This window comes from Naegleria gruberi, assembly GCF_000004985.1.
Source record: "Naegleria gruberi genomic scaffold NAEGRscaffold_40, whole genome shotgun sequence".
Taxonomy (NCBI): Eukaryota; Heterolobosea; class Eutetramitea; order Acrasida; family Naegleriidae; genus Naegleria; species Naegleria gruberi.
The window spans coordinates 191919-215684 of record NW_003163287.1 but is presented as its reverse complement, the minus strand read 5'-3'; the positions used below and the strand labels follow the sequence as shown (position 1 = coordinate 215684).

General features: G+C 35.3%; 9 protein-coding genes across 9 annotated transcripts; 3 read left to right on the top strand and 6 right to left on the bottom strand.

The window, feature by feature from the left end:
- Positions 1 to 197: 197 nt before the first annotated feature.
- On the bottom strand, positions 198 to 2150 carry NAEGRDRAFT_70475 (uncharacterized protein; the record flags this gene model as incomplete). The annotated part of the gene is made up of 1 exon (XM_002674346.1): positions 198 to 2150. The coding sequence occupies one exon, from the start codon at positions 2148 to 2150 to the stop codon at positions 198 to 200; it is 1953 nt and encodes a 650-aa protein (XP_002674392.1).
- A 400-nt stretch (positions 2151 to 2550) lies between these two features.
- NAEGRDRAFT_80639 (uncharacterized protein) lies at positions 2551 to 8641 on the top strand (the record flags this gene model as incomplete). The annotated part of the gene is made up of 3 exons (XM_002674422.1): positions 2551 to 2711; positions 2874 to 7845; positions 7890 to 8641. The coding sequence occupies 3 exons, from the start codon at positions 2551 to 2553 to the stop codon at positions 8592 to 8594; spliced, it is 5838 nt and encodes a 1945-aa protein (XP_002674468.1). The 3' UTR covers positions 8595 to 8641.
- Positions 8642 to 8654: 13 nt separating this feature from the next.
- NAEGRDRAFT_70473 (uncharacterized protein) lies at positions 8655 to 9566 on the bottom strand (the record flags this gene model as incomplete). Its single annotated transcript, XM_002674345.1, has 1 exon — positions 8655 to 9566. The coding sequence occupies one exon, from the start codon at positions 9564 to 9566 to the stop codon at positions 8655 to 8657; it is 912 nt and encodes a 303-aa protein (XP_002674391.1).
- Positions 9567 to 9950: 384 nt separating this feature from the next.
- Positions 9951 to 11384, top strand: NAEGRDRAFT_50981 (uncharacterized protein; the record flags this gene model as incomplete). The annotated part of the gene is made up of 1 exon (XM_002674421.1): positions 9951 to 11384. One exon carries the CDS (start codon positions 9951 to 9953, stop codon positions 11382 to 11384), a length of 1434 nt encoding a protein of 477 aa, XP_002674467.1.
- Positions 11385 to 11531: 147 nt separating this feature from the next.
- On the bottom strand, positions 11532 to 12789 carry NAEGRDRAFT_80638 (MSP domain-containing protein; the record flags this gene model as incomplete). Its single annotated transcript, XM_002674344.1, has 2 exons — positions 11532 to 12434; positions 12482 to 12789. The coding sequence occupies 2 exons, from the start codon at positions 12787 to 12789 to the stop codon at positions 11585 to 11587; spliced, it is 1158 nt and encodes a 385-aa protein (XP_002674390.1). The 3' UTR covers positions 11532 to 11584.
- Positions 12790 to 13077: 288 nt separating this feature from the next.
- NAEGRDRAFT_80637 (uncharacterized protein) lies at positions 13078 to 15135 on the bottom strand. Its single transcript, XM_002674343.1, has 5 exons — positions 13838 to 15135; positions 13754 to 13792; positions 13419 to 13706; positions 13331 to 13372; positions 13078 to 13285 (listed from the first exon to the last, which is right to left on the bottom strand). Exons 1-5 carry the CDS (start codon positions 15111 to 15113, stop codon positions 13125 to 13127), a joined length of 1806 nt encoding a protein of 601 aa, XP_002674389.1. The 5' UTR covers positions 15114 to 15135; the 3' UTR covers positions 13078 to 13124.
- A 144-nt stretch (positions 15136 to 15279) lies between these two features.
- On the bottom strand, positions 15280 to 20022 carry NAEGRDRAFT_50979 (uncharacterized protein; the record flags this gene model as incomplete). Its single annotated transcript, XM_002674342.1, has 3 exons — positions 15280 to 17385; positions 17828 to 19302; positions 19440 to 20022. 3 exons carry the CDS (start codon positions 20020 to 20022, stop codon positions 15280 to 15282), a joined length of 4164 nt encoding a protein of 1387 aa, XP_002674388.1.
- A 283-nt stretch (positions 20023 to 20305) lies between these two features.
- Positions 20306 to 21241, bottom strand: NAEGRDRAFT_50978 (uncharacterized protein; the record flags this gene model as incomplete). Its single annotated transcript, XM_002674341.1, has 1 exon — positions 20306 to 21241. The coding sequence occupies one exon, from the start codon at positions 21239 to 21241 to the stop codon at positions 20306 to 20308; it is 936 nt and encodes a 311-aa protein (XP_002674387.1).
- A 214-nt stretch (positions 21242 to 21455) lies between these two features.
- On the top strand, positions 21456 to 22994 carry NAEGRDRAFT_80636 (ADP-ribosyl-GH domain-containing protein; the record flags this gene model as incomplete). Its single annotated transcript, XM_002674420.1, has 3 exons — positions 21456 to 21646; positions 21728 to 22425; positions 22471 to 22994. 3 exons carry the CDS (start codon positions 21456 to 21458, stop codon positions 22965 to 22967), a joined length of 1386 nt encoding a protein of 461 aa, XP_002674466.1. The 3' UTR covers positions 22968 to 22994.
- Between the last annotated feature and the right edge of the window lie 772 nt (positions 22995 to 23766).

The window sequence follows — 23766 nt, the reverse complement described above, 5'->3', positions numbered from 1 at the left end:
TGGTGAGTTTGCATGGTTCGAAACCTTGTAGGATATTGCTCATTTTTTTTAATTTTATATTTAATTAATATTTAATAATATTTAAAAAAGTTTACAAAATGTTTAGTCTAGTAATCATATTGACCTATATTTACAAGAGAAAAACCTAGAGTAGAATATTTACAAAAGAGCTCAAAAAAAGGTATCATAACTTGAGCTTAAAGAGAGAAGGTTGGCAAAAAGTATAATTCGCCACTCTTTTCACGAACACCAAGAAATGCTGTTGGATGTTCTTGTTTCCATTCAGTGAAAAGAGTTTTCATGGAATCATAGCCATGTTCCTTGTATTTGAGACTTCTTTCTCTCATTCTCTCATTTACAAAGGACATGTTAAAACTTCCCTTTGGATTGGCTTGGTGGAGATTTTTGAGAATTTGGGTAATGGCATTCTTCAAAGCTTTCCTACTTCCCTTTGGTTTAAAAGATGGTTCAGGACTTTCATTACTTGAAGAGAGGCTTGTGCTGCTAGTTGGTTTTGGGAGTATTTTTACATTGGAATAGGTAAGGTTAGTGGAGGCTGTTTGAGGGACTGTTTGTGGTGGTCTATGTAAGATATTTGGGTGTACCTCTTGAGCAAATGATAATTGACCATCCTTTTCATTTCTTTCGAATTTGTATTTTGGATTCTCTTGACTCCATTCTTCGAATAGAGCTCTGAATGTTGGATATCCATAGTGGTGATAAATAATGGATTTGTCTCTCAATTGTTCATGAATACATGACAGGTTGAAAATTTTCACACCACTAAACTCTAATTTTCTAATAATCTTTGTAATCATTGATTTAACCTCAACAATAGATAACTTGTTTTGAGAAGGAGGAATATGATTCGTCTTGACATGAACCTTTGGAACAGGAAGTACTTCCTTCTTTCTTGGAGATGTGTTTGGACTCGTCTTGTTGGCCACTTGAGATGGCTTGGATGGAATGTTCAACTCTTGAAGAGGATTACTCACATTTTGTTGTGAGTTGAAATCAAGAATGCCATTACAAATGCTCATCAAAGTTTGGTGAGGATAATTGTGAGATGGCAAAATCCAACATTCCTTGCCCTCATCTCTGATGGCCTTAACGACCGGAACAAAATCCGAATCAGACGAGGCAATAATAAACACATCGAATGGTTTCTTTCTCTCCAAATCCTTAATGACCTCAATGGTCAATGCAATATCTGTCGTATTCTTTCTTGATGAAACCTTTGGACAAATGATTAATTGATGTGAGAATTGAAAGTCAACTGGAAGTTTTTCAAATTGATTCAAATCTCCAAATATCTTCTTTGCTGTCACATCAATAGAGTATTTGGATTTAATCTTGGCTAACATTTCCAAATATTCAGAAGGTCTAGAAATTGGGAAATTATCCAGATCAATATACAAGATTGCCTTCTTAATCTTTTGTTTCACAGGGAAGAATTGTTGCAATTGTGATGCAGTAATCAATAGTGGCTGTTGTTGTTGATACAATCCACCATTATAATTGATGGAAGAAGAACCAACTTGTTTATCAGCAGTTGTGGTGGTAGTATTGTGATGATGTTGGTGATTAATTTGATTGAGAATATTTACAGAGGCTGAGGAGGAGGATGGTGATGATTGTGCTCCATTCAATACGTGCTTAGATTGTTGATGATCTATTTCGTTATTACTATTATTGATGATGGAAATTCCATTCATTTGCAATATTTTACTCTCATCCATAAATTCCTCCTGTTCATCACCTTCATACAATGAGCTGCCATAAAGTGATTCGGTGGAGGGATGATGGTAAGTATTGATGAAATCATTAGTTGGGTCTGATAATTCCTCTTCGGAAGATGAATTCGACAAGGGCAACAATGGTTGTTGAGGTGATTGCTTCTGTTGTTGAAGTTGATACAGATAATCATGTAGATTATTATTAATTTGTCCATTGGCAGTGCCTGGCAAGTAATTATTCGCTGGACTTTTAGATTGATTGGCTAGTAGTGGTGGTTGTTGATGATGATTGTTAGTATTGCTCCCCCCAGCAGAAAGATGAGCTTGATAAAAGAAGGATTGAAAGTTATTATTCATATTAGTATTATTGATGATGGGTTGTTTTTGATCAGAAGTATTGGCAGAGAAGACCATTAGTATGTGTTCTAAGTTGAAGCAATTAATTGTTTCTTTTGAATGAAGATAAAAATATATTTTCCATCAAAGCGAGTCAGATGATTAAATAGCTATTGTGATGAATTCCCAACCCAAGTTGAAGAATTGATTGTACATTGTGAGGTTGATCCTTGAAGTCTTTCCTATCCTTCACGATGATCTTGTATTTTACATGATTCCATAGATTTCCGATAGACTAATCAAAAGGCTTTCAAGTTTCTTTTCGAACACCATCCTTCCGAAAGTAACACAGAAAGAAGAAATCTTCCTACCACAAAGATATTAGCATGGCCAACTAAGCTTCCAACTCACCAAAAGACACAACAATAAAAATCCCTTGCTTCTCGCGCATTACGGTTAGAAAATCTTCAGCTCAAAAATGTCTCTGCTTCTACTTGGAGGCGAAACACTACTATCACCGCTGTTACTTTTCTCTTCTGATGATGAAACTCCTTGTTCATCATCAATATCGCACCATCATCAGATACAACAAGAACAAGAACAACAGGATAAGAAGAAAAATAAATTTTCATCAACCTGGTTCAATCATTATCATAATCGAGAAAGAACAACAAATATTATTGGATTATCAAAATTGGAAGGGTTAAATGTTGTAAATCATAATAATAATAATAATCGAGGAATTGGAAAAATCATTATTGTTCTATGTATAATACTTATATTACATAATTATTTATTTAGTCTTGCGAGTTGTGCATCAACCGAGAATGGTATCATTGACAAGAGATTATTCTATAATTCGTATGTATCTCTGGATCCAGATAGCGAAAATCCAAACCATGTGGTTGACTGCAGTAAAGATTTTCTTCATCCAATGATTATTAGAAACAGAACTATTACATCAACTAGAATGAGTTTTATTCGAGGTGCATCGCCTGAAGAGAAAGGAGCCAGATTTGATTTCCTGTCTACTTTGCAGGTAGATCAAAGAAAATTGGTGAGTGATGAGAATCGAATTTATACAATCGGGCACTTTTCAGGGTCTGATGTGGCAGTGGCTGATGAGGTCGTAGCAGAGATTTCAGCTGGTGTTACTCAAGGGTATTGGGTAATTTATGAAAATAGTAACATGTTTAGACTTTTCAAAGTTGGAATAGTTACAAGAAACACCAAATACTATTTATACACGATGGCTAAGCTTGATCATAATGGGAAAAGGAGAGTAGCATTGGGAGGTGAATTGCCTCAATATTTGGAAATTGCAAAAACCCAATACGAATCTAAATCAACACTAATGTTATTCCAATTTGATCTGGATAATATTTTGGATCAACCAGCAATTAATAAGGAAGCTGAGCTCCCTCAACCCATTTTCCCTCCACCTGCCATTATTATGCCAAATACAATTATGGGTAGTGTGGCTATGAACATAGTTAAGGATGTTACTTACGGCCAAGATGGAACACTATATTTTACAGGAGTATTTAATGCCAAATTAACTTTTGTGGATGTTGGAGTTGTTTTAGAATCTAGAAAACAAAGCTCTGTATTCTATGGTGCCCTCTCCAACACAACTGGAAAGGTAATTTATGCCACTAAAGTAGATCCTTTACCATCCTATCTTTATGGTTCTTCTTCAGCTCATTTGATTACCTTATCTCCTAAGAAGGACAGAGTTTTCATTGCAGGTACCATGGAAACCATGTTGACAGATGTTGGAACAGTTCACCAAGTTTATATTGTTTGCTACGATGCTTTCAAGACTACCGATCAAGAAATTTGGTCACAAATTATTGAAATTGATGGAGCAAAATCTGTGGAAGATATAACATTTTTGGGTGATGTTATGCTAATTAATGTTCAACTTTCGAATTTTAGTAGTATCATTTCCCAAGTATCAATAGACGATGGAAGTCTTATAGCTCATCTAGTTCAATATGATAATCCATATTTTGGTGTTAAAATTCGAGCAAACAATTACAATGAGCTTGTAGTTATCGGAAAGAATGGTAATGTCTACTCTAATATTGATTGGGATAGTTTTATAACCTTTGGTGTTCAAAGCTCAATCACTCTCTTTGCCCAAAAATTTGTTAACACTGGCGATAGTACAAATGTACAACTCAAACAAACCTACATTCACTCTTTCATTAAGGGATCCTTGATAGCCACTCAACCATTAATGTTATCGACCGATGCAAGGACTCCAAGACAGTTCTATGTGTCTGCTTCTTTCAGTGGTAATGTGCAAGTAATTGGAGATCCAAGTACTGTTGTTAGCCCTGTAGGCTTCATTAATACACTAGTTTCAACTGTTACAGAGGGTTGTAATAAGTGTAGTGATATACTTTGTACTATTCCTTTATGTGGATTTTACTCTCAAGATGATACAAGAGCATGTACAGGAAGAGGAAAATGTGTTAGACCAAATTCTTGTTCTTGTAGCTTGGGAACATTTGCTGGTGAGTCATGTCAGTATCCTGTATGCTTTGACATTCCACAAAATGATGTGCAGACCTGTTCAGGCAATGGACGATGTGCTTTTCCTGACTATTGTATTTGTAATGAGAATTACACAGGAAAGAATTGCGAAATTGCTAATTGCTTTGGGGTTGACGCAACCAATATGTCTGTATGTGCTTCTCACGGAGCTTGTGTTGCTAAAGATGTTTGCAAGTGTTATACTAACTATACTGGTGAAAATTGTGGCTCTGAAATTGTGCAAGGATTTACTAGTTGTGGAGTCGGCTCGTATTTGGTAAATCAAACAGATGCAGACAAAATTGTGAGTCCAATCTTTTTATATGGAACAGTTCCTTCACTCTACATTTCTTTTGGTAGACATGGTAGTATTTCATATACAGGCTTTGGTATTTCTACAAGTCCAAGAGGTCCTTTGAATGGAATTTCTGTCAGGTTTTCATCGGTTTTGGATGCTGAAAGCTTCAACTACTTTGCTACTCTCTCAGATCAAACCAATTCTACAGATGGAATTACTGTAACCAGTGTTGCTACTGACAGGTTTGATAACACTTGGGTTGTTGGATGGAAAGCCAAACAAAATTATGGAGCTACACAATTCACAGGTGTAATGTTAAAAATCAATGAAGGAAGAATTCAAGTAAGAAAGGAGTTTATCAACGTAATCCCTGAATCTATTAGAATAACTGAAGATTTATCAATTTTAATCACTGGAGGATATAGAGGAAGCGTTGAAATTGATCCTAGCTGTACTACAACTTCTTCTTCTCTTGTTAACACTATAGTATTTGAAATTGAGCCTTTTAATATGGTTTGTTTGTGGATAGCCACTAGTGAGGGTATGTCTAAAGGGTTCTCTGTATTACCAGATTCTGTAGGAAATGTTGTAATTTCTGGTGTTTTCAAGAGTGCAGTCAGGTTTGAGGATTTGCAAATAATCAATCACAATTCAGAAGTACTCTCTTACTATTTACTCAAGTTTGGTCCACTAGACCAAACAACCGGTAACAGAAAGATATTATGGATGCAAACAATTACTACTAACAGTAGTAAGGATGACAATATGATCACTTCTGACCAATTCTTCACTTCAGAGTTCAGCAGTCTTCTCAAGTTTGATCCAAATAGAAATATTCTCTTTTCTGGCGAGTTTGGTAGTTATGTATCATTCCAAGGGCAAAATGTAACCAGCTCTTTTGATAGAAATTTTTTCCTTGCTAAAACTGATTCAAATGGTTTCTTGCAATCAATGCTTACTTTCCAAAACGTTTACAATACAACATTTGATGTAGATTCAAGTGGTTTCACCTACGTATCTGGAGTTATTCGACCAGGTGGTAGTAATGTTGGTAATCCCAATGAAGTCAGATCTAGATTTTTCGCTTCCAAGTATTGTGTTAGAAATAGAGAAAGATGGTATAAGGAAACTATTATTGAAAAATCCAAAGATACAGTTTATGGAGCTATTTATTCGGCATACAGCGAATCAAATAAGGCCTATGTTGTTTCATTCTACAATAGAACCCTTCCAAGTTTACCAACAATTTATACAATTATGTTTAAGGATGAACAATGTTATCATTGTCCTGCAGGTACAGCAAGTGATGAGCTTTCTGCCTTCTCAAATGAAACCTGTACACCTTGTCCTTATGGACAATACAATCCTTATGTAGGAGCTTCTTCATGTATTCCATGTCCTATTTCAACCCACAATCCTGTAATGGGTTCTATTTATCCTTCTTCATGTATTCCATGTGAACCTGGTACTTTTGGAAAAACAATTGGACAGAGATTGTGCGACTCATGTCCAAAAGGATCTTTTTCAAATACTACTGGACAAGTTTTAAATTGTACAGCTTGTCCAATTGGTACATTTGCACCTGTGACTGGTTTAAAGAAATGTCTTCCTTGCCCTACAGGTCAATACGCAGATCTAATGCAACAATATCAATGTACACTCTGTGAAAAAGGTACCTATCAACCACTATTTGGTCAAAATAGTTCAATGTCATGTTTGCCATGCTCGACTGGTACTTTTAGCGCAAATCCTGGAGCTCCTCATTGTACCAAGTGTGCAGCAGGTACAGCAAACTCTAATATGAACAGTTATCAAGCATCAGATTGTAAACCTTGCTCAGCTGGATCATACTCTGAAAAGGAGGGTGCCTCTATTTGCTCAAAATGCACACTTGGAACCTTTAATCCAAATGAGGGTTCATCCAACTCTACCAGTTGTGTTCCTTGCCTTCCTGGTACTTATGCTAATACTATGGGTCAAAAGGAATGTACAGCTTGTGTTGCTGGAACATTCCAACCAAATAGTGGATCCGAATCAGAAGGAGATTGTAAATTGTGCCCAATTGGAACTTATTCAAACTCTACTGGTTCTCCTGTTTGTTATTCTTGTCCAACAGGTATGACTACAGAAAGTGCTGGTTCTAAGAATTTATCTATTTGCGTATACTGTAAGGAGGGTTTCTTCCTTAATGGAGATTTACAATGTGAAATTTGTCCATTTTCTACTTACTCTGATTTGAAAGGTGCTGTCAAATGTACTTCTTGTCCACTGGGTTTACCAACATTCACGAATGGAAACACTTCATATGCTGCTTGTGTTATTGTTCCAATTCTAATTGTAGCTGGTATTTTGATAATTCTTGTGGTTGCTATACCATTGGGTATATTTGCTTTCATGTTTAGAAGACAATCACAAACTCTCAAGAGAAAGAAGAAGGCAGAAGATGAAATGTTATCTAAACTTCTCGAGCACAACACTAAATCAAGTTTCTATTCTTCAATGGACTCTACAAATACATCTGCCCATTTGATTCCAATTGAAGATTTGGAATTCAAGGAGAGAGTTTCAGAAGGTGCTGGAGGTGTTATTTTCAGAGCTTCTTGGAAAGGTACTGAAGTTGCTGTCAAGAGAATCAAATCTAACCAATTTGGTTGTGATGATGATGAAAACTTTGAACATGAAGCTAATATTTTAACAGGATTGAGACACCCTAATGTTGTCTTACTTATTGGTGTCAGTGTGGACGAGGATAACAAGTATATCGTAACTGAGTTTGTAAAAGGTGGAAGTTTGGACAAGATCATCTATCCTAAGAAGAGGAAGGCTAGAAATGAAATTATTACATTTGGAAGAAAACTTGAAATATTGAAGGATATTTGTAGAGCTTTGATTTATTTACATAACACTAAACCACCTATCATTCACAGAGATTTGGTAAGTATTCAAATTGAATACTCTTAATTAATTTTTTGTAATAGAAACCTCAAAATGTTCTCATAGATGAAGCTGGCAATTGTAAGGTTTGTGACTTTGGTGTGTCAAAGCCATTGTCTTCACTCACAATGACTGGTGTTTGTTATGGTACTATCCAATACACAAGTCCAGAAATCCTCAAGCAATCTAGAAGATATACAGTCAAATGTGATGTTTTCAGTTTTGCCATCCTCATGTATGAATTATTCTTCATGGTACAACCATATACAGAACTTCCAAAATCTCCCCTCACCAAGAAGGAAAGGTCTAGTATTGGAATTAGTACTGAATCTAATAGTGGTTCACAAATTTCTGATTTGACAAGCTCTGACACATCAGGTCATACTACATTTATAGGCTCTGATATGATGAGTATCTTCTCTATTGGTAGTGAAGTTATTCAGGGCAGAAGACCAGTCATTCCATGGGAAATAAGCTCAGTAAGAAACAATGCACTCCAAATTCAAAACGACTCGTCCGAATTCGAGCAAGACGAAGATACCCTAAAATGTGAATGGTATTTATTCTGTAATAAGCAAAAGAATAGAGTAGAATTGACCAGTTCCAATCTATTGATCCCACTTGTTGATAAGTACACAGAATTGATGAAGACATGTTGGGCAACTGATGAAAATATCAGACCTGACTTTTCAGAAATTCTTGAAGCCATTTATGAAATTGAGGAAATGTGGCAAGATGTTGTAGAGTAACATCTCCCATTCCTTCCGACAAAATAAAGACAAAAAATATTTTTACTATTTTACAATAATTTAATCGACTTGAGTGGTAAAGTCATATTCAATGGTTGGTATTACAGATGAAATAAACTTCAAGAAGAGGAACAAATAAAGATCAACTCTAACGAATTGCTTTTCGCCTGAACCACCTCCAACTAAACGATCAACCATCTTCTTCATGACTTCAGCATGTCTGCAAGGGTGAATACTGGCCCATTGAGTATTTAAATGTGGATGTTGTTCAATAGTGACAGTCTTATTACCATAATCAGCATGAATGTCTTCAAGAATTTTTTCAGATTCCAATTTAGCACCACGTTCATCATAGCCAAAAAGCCAAACTCTTGGAGTTTGATAATACTTATCATAAGTAATACTAAAATCATAAGTTCTGGTTTGAAGAATGCTGTCACCGTTATTGGCTTCAAGGGCTCCCTTGTCTTTAATTGTATCCTCAAGTTCAGAATCAGAATAATTATCAATATCAATGGCTTCACCATCATCTTCCTCATCATCCTCAGCGCTGTGAATAACAAGATCATCAACTCCTCCAGTAATATCTCCAATTTCTTCCTTTTCCTTTTCCTTTGTGTGATTAATATGAGTAGCAATCCATTCGCCATCTTCAACTGGTTCTTCGTCCTTGGCCATTTCGATCAATTCACTGCAACGTTTCAAACAAGGAACGTTACGAGTGATGAGGAATTGCTTGTCGGCAGGAAGATAATCCTTTCTCTTTGATGGTTCTCCTGCAGACCAAGACCAAGTTGGACATTTTGAAACCAATAAATCACCAGCCTTTTCAAATTCTTCTGGTGTTAAAACACCTCTCTCATAAAAGTGAGATTCCTTTGGAACATCAATAAAGTATTCAGCAAAGTTTTTAAAGAGAGAAAAGGCACGGAATGATGTTGATCCCTTTGTTCCTGTTTGTTGTTGCGACATTTTTTTTTAAAATTAAAATATTTAATGATGAGTTTGATCGTGATTAGAAGATGAGGATCGGAGTTTTCTATCGTTAAAACAATTAAAATCTTCTTCTTCAGTATTGTGATGAAACAAAATTAACGTAAAAAGCTCATGATCCAACCTTTCTTATTTAACTGATTTGAAATATGGTAATCTCAAGAATTGTAAATTACTTATATTTAGAATAGAAAAAAAGACAACAACATCAAACTCTTCATCGCGCTTATTTTTGAGTGTGGAAGATCAAAAAACAACAAGAAAAAATTTAATCCAACAACAAAAGTTGCACTTTGTAAATAATACATTAAAGAAGAGAGAAACTGTGTACATATAGAGAGAGAATAAAAACTAAATTTCGGAATGACTGAACAAAATAACGCCTCAACAATAATGGATGAAGGTGAAGCAATTCTAGATTCGGGTAGTTTATTTGATGTTGATAATCTGATGATGGAAGGTACACCTTCAATGAATTCAAATCAACAACAAATGGCTACACATCAACAACCAGTGCTCATCAATGACAACCGATCCAATGAAGATAGTACTGGTGGTAGCAGTAGCACAACAATTCCTGTGCAAACAAGTACACGACGAAAGAGAGCATCATCATCAGCTTCAACAACAACTACAACAAGAAGAAATTCGACTGCCTCTACACCTAAACCAAAGAAGAAAAAGAATGATGATGCAGATGATGAGGAAGTTTCCGAAGAAGGATCAGTGGAGGATAGTACACTTTCACATTTGAAATTACTACCAAATCAACGTTCTGCTTGTCCTATGGATGAAGTACCAAGTAATCAACAAGGTCGTTATTGGATATTCGAAACAAGCACCCCTAATGAATTGAATGATGTGACTGTGAGAGTAACTATGAAAATTAGAGGAGAGGAAGCTAAAAACTATGTACCAGACAAATTGTACAGTTCCCACAAGTATGTGGTCATGCATGAAATTTCTGGCAAGACTTTGGTAGAAAAGTATCCACTCATTGTTTCTAAAATTCATGTAATTAATCCAGCAAATAGAGAGGAATTGAGAAACTCAAAGAATACCAACAAGTTATGTCTTATGGGAACTATGGAAACAGCTCTGACTAAATCTAATGTTTCTTCAAAGAAGTCAAATACGGTTATTCAAGTAGAGGAAGTTGTAAAGGGATTAATGAAAGTTCAGTTCACAGATGTAAGCTACCATCATGAAAAAGGTCATTTTGGATTTATTATTCACTATTATAATCCTGCCAACTTGGATAAACCACTCTTTTCCCTTATTGCTCCTCCATTCAATGTATTTGCTAGAAAACCAACCAATGAAAATCAAACTGAAACACTTCAACCTACCAAACCAAAACCATCCAAAAAGAAACGTAAATCAACTGATCCAGATGAGGATGGTTCTTCTGTTCAAGATGTACCAGCTGCAGAAAGCTCATCTGCAGCAACAGCATCTTCTGCTACCAATCCAGCTCAACCTGCACAAGAGGAGCCAGTCAAGAAGAAAACAAGAAGACAAACCAAGAAACAGAATCGTAACAATGAAGATGCTCAAATGGATGTTAGTATTCCTGAAGTTGTAATGAATGTTTCTCAACCATCCCAAAATATGCAACTCTTCAATAGCAAATTGGAAGCAATACTTGCAATTAAGAAACAACTAGGTCAAGATGCTAACAAGAAGGCCTCCGAACTTGCTCTTCAAAATCTTCTTCTTCTCGAGCCAGTTGCTGCCCATAGCTTTTTACTCAATCCAAGTTCAGATAATTCTTCTGGAACCAGTAATATTCAATAATCAGGACACTTTTTTGAACACAATCTTATTTTGATTGTAATGTTGGGTTTTGATTAAGAGCTTCAGAGATTTAGGATTATTGCATACTATTGTATAGTCAAGAACCAAAAGGATCAATAAATATGAACCCAAAGGTTCTGATAATTTATACATTTCACAATTATTTGTTTATTCACAATATCCTTATGATTTTTAAATAACTATTCCTCATTAAACTTCATTTGAACATACATGGCACAAACACCAAGCAGATAGGATGTAAACATATTCACAACTGTATCATAATCAACTCTGTTGAACTTGGCAAATATTACAAGAATTATCAATCCAGCCAAGAGTGGGAATAAATCTGTTATCATATCCTTCAAGGATTTTTCCTTTGGAGGTGGAGGAGTCTTCTTCAAGATTGATTTGAGCTTCTTCTTATCAGATGACTTTTCACCGTCATCAATTGTGCTAGAACTTTTCTTTTTGCTTAATTGAAGATATTCATCAGATGTTACTGAATCAGATGTCATTGGTGATTCAGTTCTAACATTTAAATTTTCCTCAGTTGTAATCAAATCATTGTTGGACTCGGCAAATTTATCCTCAAACATTTCTTCAACAATCATTCTCGAATCTCGCACATTTGGAGTAGGTGGAGGTGTATAAGGTGGAGTACTAATACTAATAGTTGGTGGTAGTTCAACTTGTTTAGAGTCAACATCTTTCAGTAAAGATGTTTGGAAGTGATCTTCTACAATTACAATTTTTGTTTTGGCTGGAGATTCAACCTTTTCCTCAACTGGTTTAACAATTTCAATCGTACTGTCTAGGAGAGAATTAGTCGATTCCAGTAATGGTGATGGTGTTGATACAATTGGAGTCGGTTTATAAATAACCTTAATATTTGATTTGATGATTTTAGAAGTTTCTTTCGAATCACTTGTTCTAATAAATTTAACTTGAAATGCATCTTCATATTGTTCAACTTCCTCAACCATGGCTTGATTCTTTCTTCCCCGCTTACGAATATCATTTAAAAAAGCAGGTTTCATCTTTAATTTACTATTTCCGATCGACAATTATTATTTTGTTTTAATAATAAAACGTACATTTTAAATTCCGTTTTCGGTTCAATACTTCCTGCTGGTATTTTCAAAGAATAGTGTGCAGGCTTATTACATTCAATTTTAAAACTCAATACACTATCATACGGATTAGACAAAGTCAAATATTGTTCCAAAATAGATTCGGAAGAAAATCCCTCTTCCATCGATCCGTATGATGATGATGACGATAACATTGCGGATGATGAATCCATCGATTCTAACATTGTACTCGACGATAAATCATCATCATTAATGATTTTAAATTCCAACTTGGATGGATCCACAAAGGCAACAAACTTTTCGCTGCTCATTTTTTTAGATTTTTTCTTGAATTGTTTTTTTTGTCGGTTTTTTAGAGTTTTTTGATGAGATAAGGAAGGAGAGATCAGTGTTCCACCTTATTGAAAACTAAATAATAAATATTATTATTATTTGACTTGTCGAGATGGAGGGGAGGAGGAAAAATGTATTGAGGATAGAAAAGTATAGAAGGGTGTATTTGTATTGAATCAAGAATTTTCAGTTTATTGTCAATATTCAGTGAATTACTCAAATAATCTATTATCTCATTTTGGTAAAGAAGGAACAATTATGTTATCTTTGGTGTAATGCAGAGAATATTTATTTTACAATTCTTTTTACAATTTTAGAAAACTCTGGCAAATTCAACATAACCATCACCAACGTGACAAGCTGGTTCACCTTCTGGCTTTAAACCAGAATTGAAAGAATAGGCACCATAATCAGGACGAGAAGTGTTATATTCATTAGATTTGAGTGACTTGCCTCCAACATAACCTCCACCACCTTGAAAAGTTAATAATTCAATAGGATAATAAAAAAATTACTTACCACCACCTTCGTGCTCAGAACCACCACCTCCACCAAATCCACCTTTAAGAGAATAAATCAATTCAATCAAATTTCTTGTGTTACTTACCTTTAGCTCCATAAGTACTAGTTGAGTTAGTACCTCCAGACCCACCTTCTAAAAAGCTGGCACCACCAGTGCAAGATGAACCATTAGCACCCTTAATATAAAATCCACCGCCGCCACCTCCTCTTTCTGCATAAGCTTCAACCGACTTGGTTGATTCAATTGAAGGATCGTATAATTGACCACCAGGTCCATCGATGGTAAATGAATACCAATTTGCCCCGCTACCTCCAGCTCCAATTATCAATGGTTGTTGCAATTCTCCATCCACTACAAATGTACCTCCACCACCTGAAAATTGTTAATTAACATCCTCATTCAAATAATGAACAACTTACCTCCTGCAGCTCCACCGCCAGTACTACCTGTGGCATCCTCTTAACAATTGTTTAGACCGATTATTATTAAATAGTTCAACTTACCTCCTTTTTGACCAACTAATACTTGGATAAGTTGACCTCTCTTGAGTTTGAAAATTCCACTCACTTTGGCTCCCTTACCACCCTTAGTATTGGTGGTATGTGGGTTGATTCCTCCAGATGCACCAACTGCAGTTATTCTATATTTTCCACTAGCATGAACTTTCCATTCTTGAATACCATTCTTGAGAGTAATTACTTTGGAAAGATGCTTGTCATAATGAGTTCCAATACTTGTTGGTTTGACGCTTCCTGTACAACCAAGAGATGTCAAAGTAAAGACCTTCTTGTACTTGTAGGAATGTCCATCTTCCTCTGGTGGGCCTTCTCTTTCTTTAAAGTTTTCATGAACTCTTCTTTCTTCTGGAATGGCATCCTTGTTCAATTGGAATTTCATTGCTTCGTAAATAATGGATTTCATTTCATCCATCTTATCTTGGAGAAGAGGATGGTTTTCTATTTCTGTCAATGCAACAGATTCCATCATTGGGAATCTAATAAAGGACAATAATTCATCCAAGTATTGAATTCTTTGCTCCTTATCGTGTACAATCCAACGCATTAAAGAATTGAATAAAACATCTTCTGGAATGACAATAATTCCAGATTTTAAGAATCTCAACAAGTAATCAATACGCATATTCACAAAGTCAGGTCTAGAACAAACTTCATCAAATTCACAACAAATTTTGGCTACAACTTCGGTTCTAATCTTTTCAATTTCTTCGAGATCAATATACTTTTCACAAGCATCAATCAATGGGAATAAGTGTTTGGCCAAATTTTGTTCTTGTAATGCAGTGAGACAGAGTTTTTCAATTTCTGGAACTTCAAATCTATTAGCAAATGCATATAGATCAACAAAATTATGAATTGGATATGGACCAGTCTTTCCAGAATAAATAACCTTCAAAAACATTTCCATACTAGTTTCTTCAACATCATCCAAAGGAACTTCTCTTAAACTTGATTCAATGAACTCTCCACATAGCATTGACTTGAAAACTGGACTCCAACCACACACAAGAGCCTTGATAGCAAAAAATCTTCTATTCCTAACTATAAATACAATATCAGAGCACTCCTCTACATTGTAGAGAGAGGCTAATTTTTCTTGAACAGCATCTGGATTTTCAATCTCAGCCACATCAACTTCCAATCCACTCAAGGCTCCAAAATCAATAGCACTTCCCGGTGTTTGTGGTGTTTGATCAGATGTAAAATCGTCGATCGGTGCCTCCATTTTAGTTGGTGTTACAATATCATCGAATGGTTCCATTGTATGACTGCTAAGAGTTGATCAATTTTTTTTTAAATTAAAAATAATTTTGTTGTGTGATGAACTTGATACTCATGAGTTCTCCCAAGGAGAAATTGTAAAGTTTGAGAATGCATTGATGAAGGTTAAAATTCAAAGAATGACAAGAGAGATTCTACTTAGAAATTTATTCTGTTTTTGTCTTTTTTGTTGAAGATGATTGTTGAGCTTCTCGTTTTCTCTTCAATTCCTCAAGTGCTTGATTCTGTTTCTTCATTTTGCTTTGTAAACGAAGTGGGGAAAAGTCTTCAAAATTTGAATAGGTAACCAAGTCATCAACAGCTGATGGAGTTGCACTCTTCTGAGGAGTAGCTTCGTTGGTCTTGTTTGGTGTAGCTATTAGGGATTTGCTCGTGCCAATCTTGATGGTGAAATTTCTGGAACTATACTGTTCGACTACAGTGAAAAATTCTGAATAAGTAATCGAAGAATCCTTCTGAATGGAGGTGAATAGATGTTTCAATAATGTGGCTGCTGATTCACGTCCAAGAAATTTGTAAAATCTGAGAGCTAGATATAATTGTCGAACTTCTTTGGTAATTTTCAAATTTTGCTTGATGAGTGCTTCTGATTCCTGAATGGTCCAGGTTAGAGAGCCACCCTCCAAGTTAATTGTAATGGTACTATCTACAACAAAGTAATTGACTTTGAGTAATCTATGTTCCTGACTCGAATCAATATTTTTGAATAAATCCGAATGTATAGAATAGGTTGAAACGCACTCACTAAACCTCTTCAGATAGTACAGAGCTTCAACTAGATAATGTACGCAGGCGATCTTCATAGAATGTGATAATGGCTTGTCAGAATTGAGTAAACTCTTGGCTAAATGAACCACATATCTATACTGACCATAAATTCTGAATTTCTCAATGATAGAACAATCAAAGTTCTTAAACATGGTCTGGGCTAATGTACCCAAGAATCCATCAAATTGTTTAGTTCTCTCAGCGAGTGAAGCATTGTGTTGTCTTCTCTTAATACTAACTGATCTGATTTCTCTAATGAGACGTTCCAATTCCTTCTTTTCTGACACCTCTCTTAAGACCATTCTCTTTTCCAGATATTGTGAAAATGTAATTTTGGATTTTAAATCCTGAATCATGTCAAATACGTCAAAAGAAAGAGCACTGTCATCAAGTATCCACATGGCATCTGTTGCATTGACACCACCCACATGTTCCTTAATTGTTTTTTTACAATGCTCCTCTGATCTTTCTGCCTTATTTAAATAAAATAGTGCCTTCTCTAATTCACCCTCCATGAATGATAAGTGTGAGCGCATGTAAAAAAAGTCTACATGCAGAAATTGGCCCTTTTTCGAAAGCGTTTCCAAAATTTTCTTCCACTCCTCATAATCATTCTTAGTGTATACATACTCGTAGGTTCTAAAATGGGCCACACCCTTGTAAAACATAATAAACCACTTCAATTGATTGATAATTGATGTCAAATCGAAAGGTGCCTCCTCTCTATCAAAATTAATCCATTCATTCTCTAATTTCTTCAAATCTTCCCTTGCTTTATCCAACATATTTACAATTTTTCTCAAATATTCCTTAATTATATCCAAATCAGAACTAATAGATTCCCCACTCTCAAGAATTTCACTCTCCTCAGCCAATAAACACTTGAATGTCAATCGTTTTGGAATGAGTTTGAAGAGAACAATTTGGGCAAACATGATACTGATCTGAACACTACCAATCACATCCTCCTCACCTCTCTCAGTCAGAGTGGTTGTATCATTGTACAGATTTTTCAAAACAAGCAGTGCCTTCTCAATTTCACTCATGTGATAGAAACATTTATACGAAACCAATTTGGAGAGAAATGACTTGGTTGTTTGCAAACTAATCTGACCCAGAGCCAATTCAAACTTTCCCTCTGCAAAATACTTGATGGCTCGTAGACATTGCTCTGTATTTCTCTCATTGGATGAGAGGGCTGCATTCTTTGCTACCTGATAAACATCAGTTGATGATGACGAGGAGGAAACAATGGACGATTTTAGAGAGGATGATGATGCTATTGATGATGGTGTTCGGAGAGTAGTACTACTTTTAGTTGGTGTTTGAAATGAACATTGTTGGTTAGAATTAGATTTAATTAATGATGAAGATTTGTTAGGAGTTGATTGTAGAGAGGAATTTTGAGCATTCTTATTGGGAGTGGAGTTGGTTGTTTTACTTTGTGATGCCTTTTTAGAGGAAATAATATTCATGTTCTTTCTCTTTACCACAAAACACACAAAACTTTTAAAATTTTTTTTAATAATTTTAATTGAAATTGTAACGGTGAGTTATTTAAAGTTTTGGAGGTAATGTGTGATGGAGAGGAATAATGTCTTCTTGATTGTTTTTTAGAGCGGAATACACTCTCAAACTTAATTGTCATGATTATTGAAGAACAAATAATTGAAGGGAATTACTTGCCAACACAGCAAAAGAATTTTTACCCGCTAATTTTAACGTTAAATTTAAATAAAAATATTAAAATCACATCTCGAAGAAAATACATGTATCAAATGGTAGAGACTAATATTATTTAATTGAAATATATTTAACTTCTACTAGAGAACTCCAATTAGAGAATAGTATGTTCTTTAAATTACTATGGGAGATGTTAACCTCGCACGATTTCCTCTCAATATCATTACTATTCTTCTCACTCACCTCCACTCTCAACTTTTTACCAGGTTTATAGGTGATGGTATAGTAAATATATCTTTCCATAAAGATATCACCCAGGATGAATTCCTTGACCTTTTTCAACTCCTTCTTGCCGTCAGTAATTATTGTTGATGGAGTCTTGTTGGATTTCCAAAAGAAAACCTTGTTGATGATGATGAATAGGGAATTGGATCTATCTGCCTTCTTGGTTGGTGAAAGACATATACCAATATCCTTTCCTCTGATGCACAGTTCAATAACTGTTTTTGTTGATGAATGAAGAGCTAATTGAGGCAACATACTGAACTTTCCATATTGATACATGATAGAGAAGGACAATAATCTTCCTAAATACATTTCAGTCAATTTGTGCTTCTTGCAATCCCATAATTGTTGGGATTTGATAAGGTGATGATGCCCAGAGTCCTTGAATATTAATCTATCTGCTTTGTTTTTCAAAATGACAACTTTGAGTACTTTTTTTTCTGCATCAGACAGGTTATCAAATACCTTTTTTGGCATAATAACGTGGGAAATATAAGATACTGGGACTATTGGAGGTAAATGACCTTCGTATACATTGTGTGGATCTTCATGGAGTGAGGTATTTACCAAATCATCAACAGATTTAGGCAAAGAACCAAATAATTTGAAATGATATACTGCCATATCCTTAGCTAATAATTTGTGAAAGTTTTTGGCAGCTGGGTGCAATTTGGCATTCTCATAATTACTGTTTGAATTATTTCCAGGAGGGATTCTCCACTTGTTTGTCTTTGAAGCTTCTCCAGGGCGATCCACATAATGAGTGGCAGCTTCCAAACTCATGTTAAAATCTGGATGGAACATGATTTTCCTATTAAGTATGAAAAGAATATCACCATAATAATCTGCCTTATTAATACCAACAATTGAAAAAACCTGTTGGTCTGTTTTCACAGCTAAATCCAATGGGCAACCAATACCAGTAACTGTGTGTGAAAAGACGGCACGAACAATGTCCTTAATCACACCTTCTACCTCCTGCTGGCATTTTTTGCTTAATTTTAATTTGCAAGTCACAGATTTAGGATTCTTATTGTCACGTTGGTCTATCTGAAAGTTCAACAATTCCACAATCCACTTTTTAACATCATTGGATAATGTGAGTCTTTCATGCATGATGGATTGTGTAATTAAAGGACTTGTAAAAACAAGCTCCATGCATGCTTCCTTTGGTGAGCTTGTCATTTTCTTTTGGAAAACTCTTGATAGTAAAGTGCCATGCGATAGAATGAGTTTTAATATTGGTTCTTTACATCTGTGTTGTGGGCTAATTCTATTAACATACTCATATATGAAATCTACACTACGATCTCCAGAGTCAATTTTTGATAACATGTTTATCAATGCTAGGTCTCCAGTATTGATTGAATAATTGCTAATAGAACTGGAAAGAGCTACAACATTGGCATCAAAGTCTATATCTTGATTGATATCTAATTAACAAAGGATTAATTTCAAATAAGATTTCTCAACGTACCGTAAAAGTTTGTTGGAATACCTAAAGTTGAGGGATGGGCATATTTCAAATGGTGTTCTCTTGAGTCATCTTTGCATAATAACCCATACTTACACTCATGCCTGAAATCCAATGCACCAGTGTGCTTAACTCTAAGCATGTGATCTCTATCATGAATACAAAGACATTCCTTGTCATGTTCACAAACCTTTCTCTCTGCATGAGAATAGTATTGGGTGTGATGTGGATCTTTCAATTCTCTACATTGAGAGCCATATCTACAGGGATGTGAAAACTTGTGAGCTTCATCACCATATTCAGAGCAAGAGTTTTTGAAACAACATGGAGGTAGGAATGGATGTGAGAATTCCTTCATATGCTTTTCATCATATAACTGATTACAAGTATTTCCATATTTGCATTTGGGTCTGATATCTAACTTGGAGCTCAAATCGTGTCTAGAGAATAGATGATCATATGAATATGATCTCTTGCCTGATGAGGAAGATGGTTTTGGACTTTCATCGTCACTACTATCAGAATCCAATGGAGTGGTAGAAGCGCTTACCACACGTTTTGGGCCTTTTCTACTTTCTAGTGCTTTATAGAATTCCTCCTTGCTCAGGTTGATCATATCAGCAAAAGAAAATCCAGAAAGATTTCTAATAGATTCTTGCAAATATTCTTCCTTGGTCATTCCTTCAGAATTTTTGGAGTAAGATCCAGCCAACTCTTTAAAGAAATCTTTTGTGTTTCTCAACTCGCGTTGTTGAATATCTTTTTTAATGGTATTCAATTGGGTGAAAGTGTAGGAATGAGTCAACAACTGTATTGCTGCCACATAACCTTCATCAAACGTGTGATTCTTGTTACGAAATTGAGCAAGAGCACCAAGAATTTCTTGTTCCATTTTTTTTTATGGTCCTGTCAAAGTCAAATGAAAGATTGGAATGACATTTATTAGCGCTCAAACGTGATGATTAGGCCAAAGTGAGAACATACATTGGTTGCAGACCACTGGTATTCTGAACAACAAACCAAGTATTTTGAGCAACAAATTTGTGATCTGAAGCATCTTTTGCAAGGAAGGCCTTGCACACAATCAGCTTTTTACTTCCCTTCTCATTGGAATACCCAATTGCAGTGTTTGGATCGAATGCAAAGTAAATTCCAGGCCCCCAAGCAGCCCTTGTGTTCTTTGTAGCATCAAAACCATTGGCAAGGATCAATTGAATGGTTGCTTCTGAGGTTCCATGGAAAAGGAAATCAATTTCTTGCCATTGTTGCAATAACTCTGCCTTTCTCCTTTCAATGACAGCTTCCAATGAAGGATTGATCACCTTCTCAACTTTGACAATTTGACTCTGACCTCTCTTTTCCTTCCATGTACTGATGAGCAATTCATATTCGAAACTGGAAGGAGGACAATCCACAAGTTTTGATGTATTCCCGTTCAATGTTTTTTGCAAGTCAAAAGCTTGTATTCCAGTAACACTTGTATCAACAAAATGTTGCTTGTTACACTTTGAATCATTGCACAAAGGATCAGAGCAAACATCCTTTGCCATATGAATTGGACATTTAACAACGTGCCTCTTGAGGAACTTTTTCTGATCATCATCTGAATCAAGACCCTTGTTAACATAGATGCTTTGGAGAGTTTTCTCAACTCTCCTTGGATGTGGATGTTGGTAACGACACTTATTATCTGAACATCCTCCAATCAATGAATTTCTGCAGATTATTCCTTTTGAAGAATGTTTTGAAGGACAATCAGTTTTGCAAAATCCAGCATGCTCATAATCGCAGGAGTGCCTACGCTTCTCTGGAATTCTTTTCCTTTCGGTTGGTCCTCCAGAAGACAGAAGAGAGGAAGATAAGAGATGTGACAAATCTGTTTTTGCAAAGTATGACATGAAGATTAGAGTATTAGAATTTTTAATTGATGGGTTAATTCTCATCAACACACAAACGTGACCGCTGAATACTCGTCAAGAAACTTATTTTTGCAATTGTGAATTGGAAAACGTGAAAAGAAGTTTAAAAAAAATGTCAATTTCATTTCAAAAACAAGTCACCAAACAGGAGATACCATTGTTTTCATTCAGTAGAAATAATGTGCAGAAGGCGATGGTTAGTTGTGCTGTTGGTGCAACGATCGGAGATGCCATTGGATCACCTTTCGAAAATAAGAAACCAGAAGAAATTCAACGAATTTGGTCTAAATCTAATAATACTATTAATGATCACTTGTGTCATTTAGGTTTAATTTATACTGATGATACCCAAATGGCTATTTCTATTATTGAATCATATTTGGTGTAAGTTGTTCTTTGAAAATTTCATCTACTATCAATTTTTGATCATAGTGATGGAAATTTGAATGATGTTTACATCAAAAGTCTTTGGAAGTTTCTTTCTTCTCAAAAGTGGTTTGATTGGGCTGGATTTCCTCTAGCTGATTATCAATTTGGTGGTTTTAGAGGAACTGGAAGAAACTTTAGAGGAAGCGTTGCTCAACTAAACGAAAATTGCACCAACGATATTTCAAAAGATACAGCTGGTAATGGTGTTGCCATGAGAGTTTGGCCATGTGTCATTTCTGTTTTTCGTTATCCTCCTCATGAAAGAATTGGTAGATTGAGAGAAGAAGTGATTGCAAATGCCAAGTTGACTCACCGTTCAGTTTTGGGAATCATTCCTGCCTATTCTATTGCATGGCTAATGTACCAATGGATGAGCGGTTCTCTTTTGAAGCTTTCTTCTTTGGATATTATCAGTGCAGTTTTATCAGAAACTTCTTTATTCGAAAAGTATCTTTCAAGAAATGGATTTAAAGATGGTGAATTGGGTCAATATTCATTTATTATTGAAAGCATCTTGAAAGAAATTCAAAAGAGAAAATTCAACTCTCCAGATGAATACATGAAAATTGTCAAGACTAAAGTTGTTGAATATGCTCCATTAGTAACCAAAGACAATAAGCTCAATGGACCAAGTGATGGATTTGCAGTTGCCAGTTGTACCACTGCTCTATTCCATTCTATTATTCACAAGGATGAAGAACTTTTAACAATACTAAAGAAGGCTATTGATATTGGTAAGTTGAGTCAATTATTTAATTTTTCAAACTTTAACTTTTCAGGTGGAGATACTGATACAGTAGCCTCAATGGTGGGTGCAATGGTTGGTGCCTATAAAGGAGCACAAGGTATTAGCATTCCATTCTATATTACTCAGCAAGTGGTTGGTTATCAAACTTTGTACGATTTCTTCAAGTTGTTCATTGAATGGGCAAATGGGAGTGCTGTTCCAGATGCAAAGAAAATTGCTGGATTTTTGTATCGTCAAGAGTTGAAAATTACAAAAGAGTTGCTTGCTGTTAAGAATGAACAAAGAACACCTCATTATATGTGCTCTAGACCAGTCAATGTACTCCAAAATATTGTTGATCAATTGAAGAAGGAGAGAAGTATGTTGAGAAATGTCAGTGATGAGGATTTTATTAGAAATATCATACCAAAGTTTAGTCAACAAATGATGTTCTTCAATGAATCAGATCTCAATCACATCTATAACCAAATATTCTCATCATCAAACAATGTGCAATTCTTCAAGCTTGGCAGACAGTTGAAGTATTAATAAAATGATAGACGTCACATTCATATTACTTTGTAAAGTGACACAAAGAACATTAAAAAAAATGAAAGAATCAGAATGTGTGTTATTACTTCGAGATTTCACCAGAAACGTGATGAGAGAACGTGAAGATGGAATTATTTCTCTGTTTCTTTCTCGTTTACCACCTCAAAGATCAGCAACATCAGAACAAGAATTTTCTTCATTTTCTCAAAATTCCAACTTGGAAAGTACTTCAAGGGAGATCAATTCAAATACAAGTGAATTCTTCTTACCTGATTCTCTCTCACATCTTTATGCATTCATCAATCAAGAAAAGGAGAATTCTTCTCATATCATTATGAATCATTTTTTGAATTTACTTCCACGAAAGATGGATACTTTCCAGTGTCCAAGTTATAATTCATCAAAGGATCAGGGATTTGATGAAAGTTCTTTTGAAAAAAAGGAAGGGAATACCGAGTCATCAAATGTCAAAAGTGAAGAAAATAATTTGACAGCTTCTGGAGATGGAAAAACTGTTTATAGGCCACCAAATGATGTTACTAACACAACTGTAATTGATGAAAATGTAAAACCAGAGGATCAAGACACTCAAGATGAAGTTTTCAACATGTCCTTGAGTCTTACCATGAGTTTAATACTTAATGACCCCAATTACCTTCCTCCCGAAACAAAACTCAAAGAAATTACTCCATCTTTGGCCAGTGAAGAAATAGAAACACGATCAACTGATTCTAAACTGGAAAATTCAAATAATGAAATATCCGAATCGAATCAAGCCAAAACTGAAAACTCACAA